At 35.8% G+C, this 17,525-nt stretch overlaps 1 protein-coding gene across 2 annotated transcripts in view; it reads left to right on the top strand.

Annotated features, from left to right (window-relative positions):
* GABRG2 (gamma-aminobutyric acid type A receptor subunit gamma2) overlaps positions 1 to 17,525 on the top strand; it is a 96,870-nt gene that overhangs the window by 74,740 nt on the left and 4,605 nt on the right. Inside the window, exons 7-9 of one of the 2 annotated variants that reach the window (XM_034656768.1) lie at positions 3,873 to 4,025; positions 15,101 to 15,306; positions 17,325 to 17,348. In XM_034656768.1, coding sequence (XP_034512659.1) covers positions 3,873 to 4,025; positions 15,101 to 15,306; positions 17,325 to 17,348 — 383 coding nt within the window. The remainder of the gene's footprint in view (positions 1 to 3,872; positions 4,026 to 15,100; positions 15,307 to 17,324; positions 17,349 to 17,525) is intronic. The other variant, XM_034656769.1, reaches the window with a different exon arrangement.

Below are 17,525 nucleotides of genomic sequence, written 5' to 3'. Positions count from 1 at the left end.
ATAACCACTTTTGATTTGGTTGGCATTTAAACCTTTTGGGCTTAGGAATCACTGATGTGGCACTTTCAGGGGATTTGATTTTATAGGCTCCTTGGCCCATAGTTTTTAAAAATACAGAAAGGGATGTGGCCTTAGAGATAAGACAGGCATCAGGCTGTCACTGTGAAGCGGCTTTGCTTTTAAATGGCCTGTTCCCAAGTTGGAATTTGTAATCTAGTGGTAGAAAAGCTTTGGATTTGCTGGCAAAGATGAAAGATGCTCAGAAGCTATTACCTTAAAATAGAAATTGATGGATAAATAGGCTTTGGAAGTTTAGATTCTGACCTAAAGGGAAGTGGAGTATTGAATTGAGATAATTATCTTGTTAACTTGAGACAAAATTAAAGTTCACCTTTTGAAGAGTCAGATCATTAATGCCAAAGTGTAGATTCTCATTCACTTACATGATAAGAAGTAAAAAGAAGTTACTAAAATTATCTAGATTTATTTAAAATATTATACTTTGTAAAGTCTCACTTAAACACACGTTTAAAATATGCAGAAAACTCTCAAGGACTCTGAAAATAGGGGAAAAAAGCGCCACTGAATATTATTATTTAAAAAGAAAACGTCTCCTTGTTTTTCCTATGTAGTATATGAGAACTTGCATTTGCCTGTAGTATTCAGATCAAAAAAACAGGAAAGAAACAGACATTAATAGGCATCATCTCAAATGAAATGTCTTTATTCCACAATTATAGCCTGTGTCTATTATATTCCCAGCCAGAAGAAAAGCAGAGACCAAACTAATTTATGAAATGCCATGATTTTAAGTAGCTTAAGTCCAGATAAATCAACACAGAGAAGCATAATCTCAGAGAACTAATCAGAACCTACTTACTCCCAACAAGAAATTCCCACCTTTTAAGTTTTCAGGGATAGTTGCTCAATAATGGCTACTTATTGATCTCTGAGAGAGTTGAATCCCTAGTTCTGGGTCCCTATCGCTGTCGTAAGCGGACTCAAACAAGTGACAGTGCATCAATTTGCTGAAAGGCTGTGTTAGGAGGTTTTCATAACTCCACTTAGGAAACACTGCAGGGTTTGAAGAGACTTCTTACTCCTTGGAAGAGTAGCCAATGGAGAGTTTTCTGTCTCAGCAGCTTGGAAGGCTGTGGATGACACTTGCAAGTAGGAAGGAAGACCTGGACTGAGGAGTGAGAACTTCTCTGCTAAGTCAGTCTTCTGTGCATGTGGCTTCGAAAGTACTTGATTTTCAAATCAAATCTAAATCAGCCAAGTAAGTAGAGAAACATAGGCACAAAGCCAAATAATTAAACCAAAGCACAGGATTTGTATTTGTTCTTCATGTGTTTTAGGACAAGTTATAATTTGGTAAAGAATAAAAGAAGCAAGCAACATTTGAAGAGTGGTCTCATGTTCATCTCATGTTGCCACAGCAGATAGAGTCTTTGACGCTAATATTCCCTAAGAGTATATAAGAAAGCATAAATACATAGTAGCCGGGATGTGTCTCCACAGGATATTATTTAACATTTTTACTTTCCTGAAATTTCACTTGGAATCATACAAAATGAAAAAGATGGAATTATAACAAAATTAGAGACTTCAAATTGTGTCGCATTAAATTGTTCTCATGCATAGCCATATGGCTATTCTTTGATTCCTTTATTACTCTACTATCAGGATTATTTACATAAACTTTTTTAACCCAATGTTTCAGAATACAGCTTTTTGATTTTTATGTTTTCTTCCCTTCTGTTTAAATTTATAAATGTTATTTATTTGATCATTTATTCAACAAATGTCACTGAATACCTATTGGGAGTCATACAGAATGCTAAGTACCGGTCGTATAGTGGTATGTTAAAATAGGCACTGTTTGTGAACTCGTAGATAAATCCTAACAGGAGAGAGATTATGAAAATAGCCACACAAATGAGAAATTAAATTACGAATTGCACTTGCCATGAAGGAAAACCATATGATTCAGTGAAAACATTAGGAAAATGTCTCAGCATAGGAATTTGCTTATAAATTGAGTAAAACAGGCATTTACTAGCATCAGGCACCAGTATATTCCTTTGTGGTTTGTATGGAGAAAGGTTCTGAGAACAGGAGGAAGTCGTTACAAACCTTAGGGTTCATCGCGGTGAGAGAAGCACAATGTAATAACACTGTTTCCCTCTATCCCCACCAAACAAAAAGTTTTATTTTGTGTATATGAAGCAGGCAGAGAACGCACCCTCCAGAAACACCTGAAAGAAGAAATTGTTATCAATATACTCAAAATGTTTGCTTTCATCTGGTAGTCACATTACTTATAAAAGGATCAGAATTCAGTTCAGTTTGGGTTTTTGTTTTTTAAATCAAAAGGGTAGAAGATAGTTTTCAACATACCCCTTGTATAGTGTGAACATGAGAGTTGAATATATGCTTATTTTTACATGCTTTGCAGTTTTTTTATTGAAGTTTAATTGATATACAGTATCCTATTGGTTTTAGGTATATGTAGGTGATTTGATATTTTTATACATTACAATAAGTCTAATTACCATCTGTTACCATACAAAATTATTACGATATTATTGACTACATCCCAATGGCTTATTTATAACTAGAAGTTTGTACCTCTTAATCACTTTTACCTATTTAACCTACCCCCAACCCTTCCCCACTCTGGTAATCAATAGTTTGTTTCTTTTATCTATGAGTCTGTTTCTGTTTTGTTTTTTAGTTTGCACATATAAGTGAAGATAGTATTTGTCTTTCTCTCTTTTATTTAGCATTATACCCTCTAGGTTCATCCATGCTGTCACAAGTGGCAAGGTTTCATTCTTTGTTTTATGGCAGAGTAATATTCCATTGTATATATATTACATCTTTACCTATGGATGGACACCTAGGTTGCTTCCATATCTTAGCTATTGTAAATAATGCTGCAATGAACACAGGGAGGCATATATCTCTTCAAATTGGTGTTTTTTCTTTGGGTAAACATCTAAAAGTAGAATTGCTACCTTGTATGGTATTTCTATTAATTTTTTGAGGAACCTCCATAGTGTTTCCCATAGTGGCTGTGCCAACTTACTGTCTCAGCACCAGTATATGAGGATGGTTATCTTTTCTCTGCATCCTTCCAACACTTGCTATTTTTTTGTCTTTTTGATGATAGCAAATCTGACAGGTATGTGTTGACTTTAATTTGCATTTCCCTGATGATTAGTGATGTGGAACATCTCTTCTTGCGCCTGTTGGCCATATGTATGTCTTCTTTGGAAAAATGTCTTTTCAGTTCCTTTGTTCATTTTTTAATTGTTTTTTTTTTTATATTAAGTTGCTTAAGTTCTTTATATATATTTTGGATATTAACCCCTTATCAAATACATCATTTGCAAATATCTTCTCCTATTCAATAGGTTGCCTTTTCATTTTGTTAATGGTTTCCTTCACTATGCAAAAGCTTTTCAGTTTGTTGTAATTCCATTTGTTTATTTTAGCTTCTGTTGCCCTTGCCTGACACTGGTCCAAAAATATATGAAGCCTGACAATGTTGAAGAGCTTACTGCCTATATTTTCCTCTAGGAGTTTTATGGTTTCAGGTCTTACATTCAAGTCTTCAAACCATTTTGAATTTATTTTTGTATATAGTTTAAGGTAGTCATCCAGTTTCATTCTTTTGCTTATGGCTGTCCAACTTTTCCAACAACGTTTATTGGAGACTCTCTCTTTCTCATTGTATATTCTTGCTTCCTTTGTCATTGATTGACCATATAAGCATGGGTTTATATCTGGACTCCCTATTCTAAATGGTTTCCAAGTTTGATAAGGGTTTGCATGATGCTATCTTTGCTATCTTTGTTCTGTTCCAGGAGATTATGTGGTCATGTCTGTCTACTTTGACCTGAGCAGAAGGATGGGATATTTCACCATCCAGACCTACATCCCCTGCACACTCATTGTTGTCCTATCCTGGGTATCTTTCTGGATCAATAAGGATGCTGTTCCAGCCAGAACTTCTTTAGGTGAGACACATTTATTTTTGCTTTAGTGTCCCAAGATAAGTATCCAGTATCAGTAATCTTCATTCCCCTTTCTAAGTTGATTTGCTTTTAATTTAGTCAGCAATTACATAGAAATGCCATTATTTCATTTTAAAGAAAACTAGCATATTAAAAAAAATGTTTAAAAGTTTTCCAATTCTCATTTTCCTTAATTACCACAGTTCACTTTCTTTAGTAAATTCTCTTAATAAATTTAAGTTTGACTAGGGGAAAAAAACCCAAACTTCTAATTTCAGTAGATTTTGTGTTTTGGTCTCTGGGCAGTTATATACGGAGCTGTTCACACAAACTCATGAGAGCTGGCTGTGTTTATTCTTTCCAAATGTATTGAGAGATGTCACATTGGTAGATCGAAGTCAGCCAAGGTGAAATTATTAACATCATGGAAATTGGCAAACACTAAAAATCAGAACTGCCTTTTTTCCCCTAGAGTCAGCTGTTACACATTTACCAGCACATGACTGGCTGTTGATTAATTCCAACATCCATAATTATCATCATGACATTTGAAGATGTACATACACAGCAACTGGCTCTAACCATTGGAAATATTTTTGGAAAGATACCTGTGATGTTTTGGGAACACCGCCCCTCCCCACCACAAACATATACACTTGTAAGATTATTTGCATCTTGCTTGATGTATTGTAAATAGAGAAACTTACCTTAGATTTTCACATCTTTTTCCTCATGTGAGGAAGAAGGTTCACATAGATTATTACACAGCCACAGACTCACAAGGACTAGGTCTTTAAATTCATGGTCTAGGTCCATGAATTTAAATACTTAACTCAGAATAAAGCTGTTGAAAGATGGATTTTACAATCACAGTCCTTTTTCTCAGCTATGTGGAAACTAGAACTGCATCTCTTGCTCACTCTTTGGCTAGTGAGTAAATATAATTGCAGTAGTTAAGAGCTCAGGTGTTAAAATCCAATAAATCTGGATTTCATCCCACATGTAGAGTATGGCCTTGGAAATGCTCTTTAATTTCTATAAATCATATTTTCCTCAAATGTGAAACATATATCATTTTCTGTAGGTTTCTATTAATCTAATAATTAGATTAATCTAATAAAACCCTAAGTTAGGTATAGAAAATACTTAAGAAAATAAGGTATTCCATGCAACACGCATGAAACATAGTAAGAGGTTAGAAATGTTAGCACCTACAGTTGACCCTTGAAATATATGGGGGTTAGGAGCTCTAACTCCACCTTGCAAAGATCCACATATAACTTTTAACTCCCCCCAAACTAATCACCTGTTGTTGACTGGAAGCCTTACCAGTAACACATGTATTATATGTCTATGTATTATGTACCGTATTTTTATAATAAAGGTAGAGAAAGGCAAATGTTATTAAAAAAAATAAGAGAAAATACATTTACTGTACTATGCTTTATTTATTGAAAAAATCTGCATATAAGTGGACCCATGTAATTCAAACCCATGTAGTTCAAGGGTCAACTATATATCATTTTCTGACAAAATGCTCTGTACCAGGTTATTAAAACTGAGGGCAAAAGAGATTACTGGGAAGAAGACATCATTTGCATGTTTGTCCTCTTCCAAACCTAATTTAGTCTTCCATCTGTTGCAAAATAATTTCGTTTGTATTTTTCTGTTATATGCGGTACATTGTAGCAAGTCCTATTCAACAATTAGAATATCTTGTTTAATGCTACCAGCTGAAACAAACCCAGAGTATGTCAAGCCTATTGTCGCTGTGAGTAGACTGTATTGCATTATTTGTTAATATGTCTGTCTCTCACATCAGAATGTAGATTTTTTTTCATTCCCGGTATAGTGCCTGGCCCATAGCTGATACTTCATTGATGATTCAAGTAACGTATGCTCTTATGAATGGATGGAACAAATGCATTAATACATTCCCATCTACACATACCAAAAATATTTTAAGGGAAAGATTTCAGATCAGTCTCTTCTCTTGAAGTCCAGACTTCTGCTCGTCAAAACGCCTCTCATGGCTACTTTGATAATTCATTTAACCAGTCATTAAGTGAGTGCTCACTGGCAAAAGACTGCTGTAGGAGAAAGGATCAAGGTGAGTGAGCTAAAGAATGAGGAATGAGGGAGAGGCCCCTGAACAAATAACAGGTAGGTGCTCCTATTCGCTGATCTTTTACTGCAAGTCACACATGTTTAATAGAGTCCCCACGCCTTTTCTACTCTTCACAACTACATATAGAAGTTGTGGTGATAATAAAAATTATTAACACATTTTGTAGGGCTAAGGAAGCAGAGGTGCTGCAAAGTTCAATGACATTCACAAGGTCACAGGGCCAGCAGGTGGTCTATCTGCACCTTGGCTAATGGGGTCTAGATTTGCTCTGTGCGTGAGGCCTTGTTGAAGGCCAGTTGTGGGAAAAGGGGGGCAGCTGAGCTAAGACAATTTGTGTTAACTTTGCTGTCACACTTCTCTAGATCAGTGCTTCTTAAATTCAACTGCACGTTTATATCACTAGGGTGCCTTTACGTGTATAGCTGCCTCTGTCCAATCACAGAAGATGCTTATTTAAATTTTGAGAGCTTGCCCAACATGTCAGGATTAAAAAAAAAAATTCCCCAGATGATTCTAATGTGTGATCACATTACCTTTTCCAGTGTTTACAGTCAAGAGTTAAACTAGATGACCCTAAACACCTGTGGACCTTAAGTTTCTTGTCACAGAATAGTCAAAGCCAAGTTGTTGGATGAGTGAGATAAGTGTACCTACAGGGCTCAGACTTTGCTTTCTGAGCTCAGACCACAAGAGCATGGGAAGCAGTCATCTTGGGGCTTGTAACACTTGAATGTAGTTTGGCACACAGGTGGTAGCTGGTAAGCCTTAATCATGGTTCAGTGTCGACGGATGAAACAATAAAAACACAGTTGGCACTTTTCATCCGAGTAATCTGAGGTGAGGTAGCATACCTGGAGAGCTTACCTGATGCAAGACTGGAGGAATTGATAAAAGCATGGATATTTTTCGTCTATCCCAGGTAAGTCTAATTCTTTGCTTAACAAAACTGGACTTAAAAACCACCCCCAGCTATCTTGGTGGGTGGATCGGTTAAAACTACCACGTGTCTGCCACCCACTGTTCTCTTCCCTGTGGCTCCAGCCAGAAACCTGAAAATATCATGAAGCGGTTCTTCAAGAGTCTTCTTTTACATGGCTGTGACGAACTTCCATGTATCCTAAACAACATCTTCCCAACTTGCTAGATAAGTGTTTAACTTACAAGTTAGATACGTCAGATTTTCTTTAGTGAGCTTGTCTGCAGTATCTACTGTGAATTGTGACATTGTCACTCCTCCATAGATCAAGTGTGGCTTGAGGCCTGAATGTGAGGTGAAGGCCAAGGTGCCAATTTAGTTTTTAAATTCTCCCCTCAATATATATCAACTGTAATTACGCATAGTCAAGAACTTCTCCATGAATTATTGCATGGACAGCTTGAGTGAAGTTTTTTTAGTTTGAGAAGCAGACTGTTCTTCTCTAAATTAAATATCTCACATTTATTGATATTTTACTAGGAATTGACACTTAATGAACATTACTCAGTTTAATCTTCACAAGAACACTATGAGGTATGCCCCTCCCCACACCACCTCCAGTTTGTAGGTGAGAAACTTGACCATTGCTAAGGTTCTACCATGACAATATGGAAGACTTACAGTCCATAGCATCCTGAGTTAGGAAAATACACTAGCTCCCAAGCGTCTGGTGCTTCATGCTGCATATTAGGTACATATTCATAGAGAGGGAATAGAACAATGTGGGGCAGAGCATAGCATTTTAAGTCAGACTTTGTAGGCTTGTATCTCATCTTTCTCACTTTCTACAATGGACAAGTTCCTTATTCTTTCTGTGTTCAAGTTTTTTTCATCTGTAAACAAAGCATAACAGTGATAATCCTCATTGTGAGGATTTTGTGGAATAATATAAAGTACTTGGTCAAAGAAAGAGATCCATAAATGTTAGCTATTGTTATGTATAGTTAAAACTCTCTCCCACAAGTCATGTAGGATGAGTCTCTTTGACCTATCATAGATACATTATTCATTGATTGCTTCATCTATATGTTCAAAGGGTATTTATTGAGTCCCAACACTATACTTGTCTATGAAGTCACAAAGGACATTAAGATAGGGGTCTCTTTTGTTGTCACATAGTTTACAGATTAGAAAGGGAGGTGGGCTATCCCCTAATAATAATATAGGAAAAAGACTATGATTGTGGTTTATAACTGCAGTTTTCTTGATCATCCCTGTCGATGAAAGGCTATTCTTTTCTGTGAAGTTTTCAACCAACACCAATTTTTTCTCTCTTGGAATTTCATAACAGAAAATATACTGAGGAAACTTGATACTAAACTAAGATATAATGACCCAAGAGAGCCTCATGGTTCTTGGGGCTTATTTATTCTATAACTGGATGTTTGTACCTCTTAATCCCCTTCACTTATTCAGCCTATACCCCTACCCATCTCCCTTAGTTCTCATGACTCTGTTTCTATTTTTGTTATTGCTTGCTCATTTGCACATTTTATTTTTAGATTCATGGCATTTGTCTTTGATCTATTTTACTTAGCATGATGCCCTCTAGGGGCATCTATGTTGTCACAGAAGGCAAGTTTTTTGTTTTTTTTTTTCTTATGGCTGAGAAATAGTCCATATTTATCTGTTCATCCATCAGTGGACACGTGGGTTCCTTCCATATCTTGGCTATTTTAAATACTACTGCAATAACCGTAGAGGTGCATATAACTTTTGAATTAGTGCTTTCATTTTCTTCAGGTAAATACCCAGAAGTGGAATTACTAGATCATATAGTATTTCTATTTTTTGTTTTTTGAAGAAACTCCATACTGTTTTCCAGAGTGGCTACACCCATTTATATTTTTAACAACAGTGTATGTAAGGGCTCCCTTATCTCCACATCCTTGCCATGACTGTCATTTCTTATCTTTTTGATGCAGCTATGTTTTCTTTTAGGAGTTTTATGGTTTTAGGTCTTACATTTAGGTCTTTAATCCATTTTGAGTTTATTTTTGTATATGGTGCAAGAAAGTAATCCAGTTTCATTCTTTCACATGTAGCTGTCCAGTTTTTCCAACACTCATTTATTAAAGAGACTGTCTTTTTCCCACTGCATATTCTTGCCTCCTTTCTTGTAGATTAATTTACCATATAAGCGTGCATTTATTTGGGGGCTTTTTATTCCAATCCATTGATTTATATATCTGATTTTGTGCCAGTACTATACCATTTTGATTACTATAGATTTCTGGTATAGTTTCAAATCTGGGATTGTGATACCTCCAGCTTTGTCCTTAAGATTGCTTTGGCAATTAAGGGTCTTTTAGGGTTCCATACTACTTTTAGGATTGCAATAAATGCTATTGGTATTTTGATAGAGACTGTACTGAATTTGTACATTGCTTTGGATAATTTGGACATTTTAACAATATTAATTCTTCCAAATCATGAGCATGGTATATATTTCCATTTATTAGTGTTGTCTTCCATTTCTTATCTTTTTCAGAGTAAAGTCTTTTAATTCCTTGGTTGAATTTATTCATAAGTATTTTCTTTTTGATGAAATTACAGAAGATTGTTTTCTTAATCTCTGTTTCTGCTATTTTATTGTTAATGTATAGACACACAACAGATTTCTGTATGTTGATTTTGCATCCTACAATTTCACTGAATTCATTATTCATTCCAATTTTTTTTTTTGGTGGAGTCTTTAGGGTTTTTTATATATTAGTATCACATCATCAGCAAATAGCAGGTTTACCTATTACCTGTTCAGATGCCATTTATTTCTTTTTCTTGTCTGATTGCTGTAGCTAGGACTTCTGATACTATGTTGAATAAATGTGGTGAGAGTGGATAACCTTGTCTTGTTCTTGATCTTAGAGGAAAAGCTTTCAGCTTTTCACCAATGAGTATAATGCTGTGGGTTTTTCATATATGGCCTTTATTTTGTTGAGGTACATTCCTTCTATACCCACTTTGTTGAGAATTTATATCATGAATGGATTTTGAATTCAGTCCAGTGTCTTTCTGCATCTATAGAGATGTTCATATGATTTTTATCTTTTGTTTTTTAAATGTAATATATCACATTGATTTTCACATGTTGAACCATCCTTGTATCCCTGGAATAAATCTCACTTAATCATGTTGAATGATCCTTTTAATGTATTGTTGAATTCAGTTTGCCAATATTTTGTTGAGAATTTTTACGTCTGTATTCATCAGGGATATTGGTCTGCAATTCTCTCTCTCTGTGTCCCTCTCTTTGTAGTGTCTTTTTTTTATGAGGGTAATGCTGGCCTCATAAGATGAATTTGGAAGCATTCCTTTCTCTTCCATTTTTGAATAGTTTGAGAGAGATAGCTATTAACTCTTCTTTCAGTGTTCAGTAGAATTCATCTGTGAAGCCATCTGGTCTTGGACTTCTGTTCATTGGGAGTTTTTTGAATACCACTTCAATTTCATTACTAGTAATTTGTCTGTTCAGTTTTTCTTCCTGATTCAGTCTTAGATGATTGTATATTTCTAGGAATTTATCCATTTCTTCTAGGTTGTCCAATTTGTTGGCATAGAATTTTTTATATTGTTATTTTTTATATTTGTCCTGTTGCTTATAACTTCTTTCATTTCTGATTTTGAGTCTTTTATTTTTTTTCTTGATACTAAAGATTTATCAATTTTATCTTTTAAATGAACGGGCTTTTAGTTTCATCTTTTCTTTTTTAGTCTCTATTTCTTTTATTTCCAATCTGATCTTTATTATTCCTTCCTTCTACTAACCTTAGGCTTTGTTCTTCTCTTTCTAGTTCCTTGAGGTGTAAGGTTAGATTTGAGATTGTTAGGTTTGAGATTTTTTTGCTTGTTTGTTTCATGAGGTGGACCTGTATTGTTATAAACTTCCTATATCCCAAAGATTTTGAACCATAGTATTTCCATTTTCATTTGTATCCATATATATACTTTTCAAGATTTTATTTATTTATTCGAGAGAGAAAGAGAGAATGAGCAGAGAGGGGCCGGGCAGAGAGAGAGGGAGAAGCAGACTCCCCGTTGAGCAGGGAGCCCAACACAGGGCTTAATCCCATGACCCTGAGATCATGAGCTAAGCTGAAGGCAGACACTTAAATGACAGAGCCACCCAGACACCCCACCACATATTTTTGAATTTCCTCTTTGATTTCTTCCTTGACTATTTGTTCTTCAGTAGTATGCCTTTTAGACTCCATGTCCTTCTGTTTCTTCCTTGTAACTGATTCCTACTTTCACACTGTTGTGGTTGAAAATCATGATTTCAATCTTGTTACGGTTATTGAGACTTGTTTTGTGGCCTAATGTGTGCTCCATCCTAAAGAATGCTTCATGTGCACTTGAAAAAGAATGTGTATTCTGCTAATTTTAAATGGAATTTTCTGTATATATCTGTTAAGTCTATCTGGTCTAATATGTCATTTAAAGCCACTGTTTCTCTACTGATTTTCTGTCTGGATATTCTAACCACTGATGTAAAGGGGGTGTTAAAATCCCTTACTATTATTGTATTACTGACAATTTTCCCCTTTTCCTCTGTTAATATTTGCTTTATATGTTTAGGTGTTCCTATGTTGGGTGTGGAGATATTTACAAATGTTATGTCTTCCTGCTGCATTGGTCTTTTTATCATTATGTAATGCCCTTCTTTTTCTCTTGTTATAGCCTTTGCTTTAAAGTTATTTTGTCTGATATAAGTATTTCTGTCCCAGCTTTTTTTTTCCTCACTTTCATTTGCATGGAATATATTTTTCCATACCTTTACTTTCAGTCTGTATGTCTTTAGGTCTGAAGTATTCTCTTGTAGGCAGCATTTAGATGCATCTTGTTTTTTTAATCTGTTCACTCACTCTATGTCTTTTGATTGAAGCATTTAGTCCATTTATAAAGTATCAATAGGTATGTATTTATTGACACTTTAAAAAATTGTTTTATAGTTCTTCTTTCTTCCTATATTCTTTTGCTCTTTTCCCTTATAGTTTGAGAACTTTCTTTAGGGTTATGCTTCAATTACTCTCACTTTGTTTTTTGGGGGGAGGGGTATGTATTATAAGTTTTTTGGTTTGTGGCTACCATGATGTTCATATATGACATCCTAAGTATATAGCAGTCTATATTAAGTTGGTGGTTGCTTAAGTTCAAACACATTCTAAAAGCACTATAGTTTTACTCTCCATGTTTATGTATATGATGCCATATTTTAATCTTTTTATTTTATGTATTCCTTAATTTTTGTAGATATAATCAATTATACTAATTTTGCATTTTAACCTTCATACTAGCTAAATAGGTGATTAATTTGCTACCTTTATTTTTCTTGCCATAATTTTCTTATTTCTAGTTATTGCCTTTCATTTTCCACTTAAAGAAATCTGTCTTACATTTCTTATAAGGCCAGTGTAGTGGTGATGAACTCCTGTAACTTTTGTTTGGGAAACTTTCTCTCTCTCTCATTCAATTCTGAATGATAGCCTTGCAAGTGTAGTCATCTTGCTTGTAGGTTCTTTTCCTTTCTGCGCTTTGAATATGATGCCTGCAAAGTCTCTGCTGAAAAAAAAAAAATGGGTGATAGCCTTAGAGGGTTTTCCCTTTTATGTAATTGTTCGTCCCTCTCCTGCTGCTTTTAAGATTGTCTATTTATCTTTAAATTTTTCCATTTTAATTATGTGTCTTATTGTGGACCTCCTTGGGTTTAACTTGCTAGGGGCTTCCTGACCTGGATGTCTATTATTTTTTTTCCCAGATTAGGGATGTTTTTAACTATCATTTCTTCAAATAAGTTTCTGTCCTCTTCTTTCTCTCTCCTTCTTCTGGAACCTCTAAAATACAAATGTTAGTATGCTTGATGTGGTCTCAGAGATCCCTTAACCTATTTTCATTTTTTTAAAATTCTTTTTTCTTTTTGCTGTTCAGTGTGGGTGTTTTCCATTACCCTGTCTTCCAGCTAGCTCACTGATCCATTCTTCTGTATCCTCTAATCTTTTGTTGATTTCCACTAGGGTATTTTTAATTTCAATTTTTGTATTTTTGGCTCTTACTGGTTCTTTATAATATTTTCTGTTTCTTTGTTTTGAGTTCATTCACTCACCTCTCAAGTTCTGTATTTTTGTGACCATTACTTTCAACTCTTTGTCAAGTAGTTTGCTTATCTCCATTTCGTTTAGCTCTTTTTCTGTGGTTTTGTCTTGTTTTTTGTTTGTTTGTTGAAACATACTCCTATGTCTCCTCATTTTGTCTCTGTGTTTTTATTTATCAGGTGGGTCCTACATCTCCGGACCTTGAAAGTAGTGGCCTTATGTTGAAGGTGCCCTGTGGCACAATCCCCTCCTGGTAACCAGAATCCGGTGCGCCAGGGAATGTCCTCTGTGTAGGTTGTGCACACCCTCCTGTTGTGGCTGTGACTGCTGTGGGCACAGTGGTGGGTAGGATCTGCCCCTAGAACAATGAGCTGAGAGGCTTGGTTATAGCTACTATGGGCATGCTGGTGTGTGGGGTTAGCTTCCCAGTTCCTGGCACAAGGTTTGCTTTGGGGGAACACTGATTCTGGCAAGGGCCACCTGCCCAGTTATGGCAGGATAGGAGTCCTTTTGGAGGGGACTGGGGAGGGTGGATTATGTAAGATGGATCTGTTGAGTGATGGAATGGGGCAAGTGCTGCTAGCAAGTAGAGAGTTTCAGAACTGGCTTTTGCAAGCATATAGCCATCTAGGCTGAAATAGAATAAGAAAAATGGTGCCCATCGGCACTTATGTTCCTGGAGAAAGCTTCTGCAGATTCTTGCTCCTCTGACACATGTTAAAAAATCAGTCAATAAATCTTCATCATGTATAACCCAGGCACTTATCGAACTGGTTCTTCTGTGCTGGAATACATGGTGAGTAATATAGCATGTTGGCCCTTTAATTGAAAGTAGAGACTTGGTTTCCTATGACTCTGGCTCTCCTGGAGTTAAGGCCTGCTGATTTTTAAAACCAGACATTATGGGGGCCCATCTCAGTGTAGGCACCCAAGGATGGGGGTGCCCATCCCCTTGTTCCTCCATGCTTGTCCTGTCCCTCCCACTTCTGGGTAGTCACAGCAGTAGTTTGGTTCCTAACCATGCCTCTTCCCTCCTACCCTTCTTGATGTGGCTTTCTTTTTATGACTTTAGTTGTTAAAGAAGATATGTTCTGCCAATCTTCAGGTCATTTTCAGAGGGAGTTGCAATACTTGTAGTTGTTGCACCTTGGTATATCTGTGGGAGTGGTGAGCTCAGGATCCTTCTGCACCATTTTCTCTCTCTCTCTATAATAGTCTTTAAAAAGTTCATTAATCAGAACATGTCACTTAGGCCATCTCCTTTATTTGATACCCTTAATGGATTCTCCATTTACTTTAAATAAAGTGTGAACTTCTTTGCATGCTCTGTATGATATAACTTCTGTTATCTCAACATCACCTTGATTATCCTTTCCTCTCCCCAGATGCTAGGTATTCTAAATTTTTTAAAAAAGATAATGTGTCCCTTCCTCAGTATCTTCCTTTAATTACTTTGCAATTAGTCAGAAGTTGGTGTCTTCTAAACTTCTCCTTAAATATCACCTCCTCAAAGATGTCTTTCCTCAGTATTCCGTCCAATTAGGTTTTCACCATCCCTGCTGTTCTCCATCACATAAGCCATAATTTGCAATTACACTTTGCTCGCTTGATTTATAGTGTTCTCTATCACTAAAATATAAGGTACATAAGGTCAGGGAACATGTTTTAGTTGACAGCATATACTCAGTGTTTATCATAGTAAGTGATAAGTAAGCAAGCAATAAATATTTGTGTTCAGAGTGAATGGATTACAGTTATGCTTCCTTCCCCATTACTGAGGTTGCTTATCAAAAGTCACAAAACAAATTTGGTCTCAGTAGTGACTCAGTTACACACCTTGCTGATGAGGTCACATGAGCTGTTTTACTGTACTTTTCTTCAGGTATCACCACTGTCCTGACAATGACCACCCTCAGCACCATTGCCCGGAAGTCACTCCCCAAGGTCTCCTATGTTACAGCAATGGATCTCTTTGTATCTGTTTGCTTCATCTTTGTCTTCTCTGCTTTGGTGGAATATGGCACCCTGCATTATTTTGTCAGCAACCGGAAACCAAGCAAGGATAAAGACAAAAAGAAGAAAAACCCTGTATGTATCATTTCTCATTGGGATCACTGAAATTTTTATGTAAAAGGCCACCTGGTTTTGTTTTGGCTTGGTCTTAGCCTGTCTGCAGGCTAAGCCTCAACACTTTGGGCTCCAGAACGAAAGCAGAATGTATGAGTTTGGCCAGGCCATAAGAATTAGTTTTGGTCATTATTTACTTGGGAGAGACCTGATTCACTAAGGCAGACTCTTATTCTCTTCATTTCATGGAGATTATAAACATTGCTGAGACATGCATTTATTTTCTAGTTGCTGTTATTCTAGGTTTCATTGATTGTCATCTTTCTGCTCCTCACTATAACATTCTTATATTATTCATGTTTTAAATTAACATTTTCATTCAAGGCTTTCCACTAGGAAGCCACAATGTTCCTGAAGTTTCAGAGATCACCACACTTTTGCAAGTAATTGTATGTGTGTGTTTTACCACCAGAGGATTACGACTGGTTTCATACTCAAAATGTATCATTTCGTTTTTAAATGAAATGGACCATCTATTGTTTGGGCAAGTTACTTAGCCTCCCTGTGTCTTTGTTTTCTCATATATAAAATGAGTATTATAAGAAATACTTAAAGGGCTGCTGTAGTAATGAAGGTAAAAAGCATTAATGGTGCCTTACAAATGAAAGTCTTTACCGTTAATAGTTGATGATGATGGTTGATGTTGATGATTTATACAGTTTTGAACCTGGATTCATTTCAATGATTTGGAAAAAGGTAGGATGACTTCACCTTGCGACCAAACTTTAAACAGAGATGATAAGGCACAAATATACAAGCCTAATGCAATTATCCTTTAATATGGATGTTGAAGAGAGCAAGTAGCTACCCATTTATGCACCTGAGTATAGTGGCTGTCTGGCTTCTAGGAAGCCCCATGGAAGTTAAGGTCCATTCCCTTCTAAGTTAGGGGCAAAGAAAGTCACCTTAGCTTCCTGAATTTATACCTTCTTGGTTTGTCATAGGGGCCATGAGGGCCTTGATAGTGGCTAGCTCTCTGACACACCAAATTTGGAGATGACTATATTTTAATGAGGAAATACAGCTGATTCTAGGTTGTATCCTGATGATCTCCAGGAACCCTGATGAAATTCTACAAATGGCATATTTGTATGCCTTCTTACATCTGAATGTAAGAATCTGTAACAGGTAAAGAAAAAAGCATCATTATTCTTGGTGATTAATACAAAAAGAAATGCTTATCCTTAATTTCCCAAATATTCACTATGCTTTATGCAGTCCTTTCCTTCCCTGTCTGTTTGCCTCTCTATCTTCGCATTTTTTCTATTCTTATTTTATTTTCCTTATTTTTTTAAAATTATTATTTCTCCCCATCTTTCACTTTCCATTACATTTTTCCCCAAGAAGAGGGTTCTGTGACACTCAGCATTATTACATGCCAGCGTTAACAAGGATGTGAGGGTGAGCTTTTAAACAAGAGTTCTTCAGAAAAAGCCCTTATGCTCTTTCTAACAGCTATATCATTGCAGAGGGGATTACAGAAACTGAAAAAATCAAATCACCTGAAAATTTTATGGATTTCCCTCTTGTAAGCCAATTAGATGATTTATCACAACTAGAAAGAGCCTAAACTGTGAATGAGAAGCTGAAATTTCATTTTTCCATTAAATATGCCCTTTGGTTCACTGTGTTAAGACTTACCTAGTAAGGCCTCCTTGATGTTAATTAGAAAATCAAATCAGTACTTTTATACAGGGAAGCCAGGCAATGGAAAGCTTCCTCACAAGTGAACAACATTGACTTTTGCAGTTAGATAATTGTGGATTAATTTATTGAAATCCCCAAATTCAATTTTCCAACTTTAGGCATGTACTTTATTCCAAGCCCAGAATTGTCCTTCTATGTTTATAATTTCAGTTCATTTTACTATGTTTTTAAAATGTATTTTTAATTTATCTTATTTTGTCTTTTTCTTTTTCTTTTTTTTCTTCTTTTAATTAAAAAAAATGCAATTCTCTTTTCTGTCTACAAACCCAAAGCTTCTTCGGATGTTTTCCTTCAAGGTATAATGTTTTTGGAATGAAAATTCACTGCATGCAACTGCTGAATTTAATTATTAACGCTTACATGGTGTTTTGATTTTTTTTTTTGTTTTTTAGAGAGTAGATATTTAAGCATTCTACGAGAGGTAAGAAGAAAGTTCTATAGATTAGATTTCTAGAGTTGAGTCATCAACCCTA

The sequence above is a fragment of the Ailuropoda melanoleuca genome, chromosome 3 (assembly GCF_002007445.2).
Source record: "Ailuropoda melanoleuca isolate Jingjing chromosome 3, ASM200744v2, whole genome shotgun sequence".
Lineage (NCBI taxonomy): Eukaryota > Metazoa > Chordata > Mammalia > Carnivora > Ursidae > Ailuropoda > Ailuropoda melanoleuca.
Note: the sequence above shows the minus strand (reverse complement) of the source record. Positions and strands in the feature narration are given on the sequence as shown.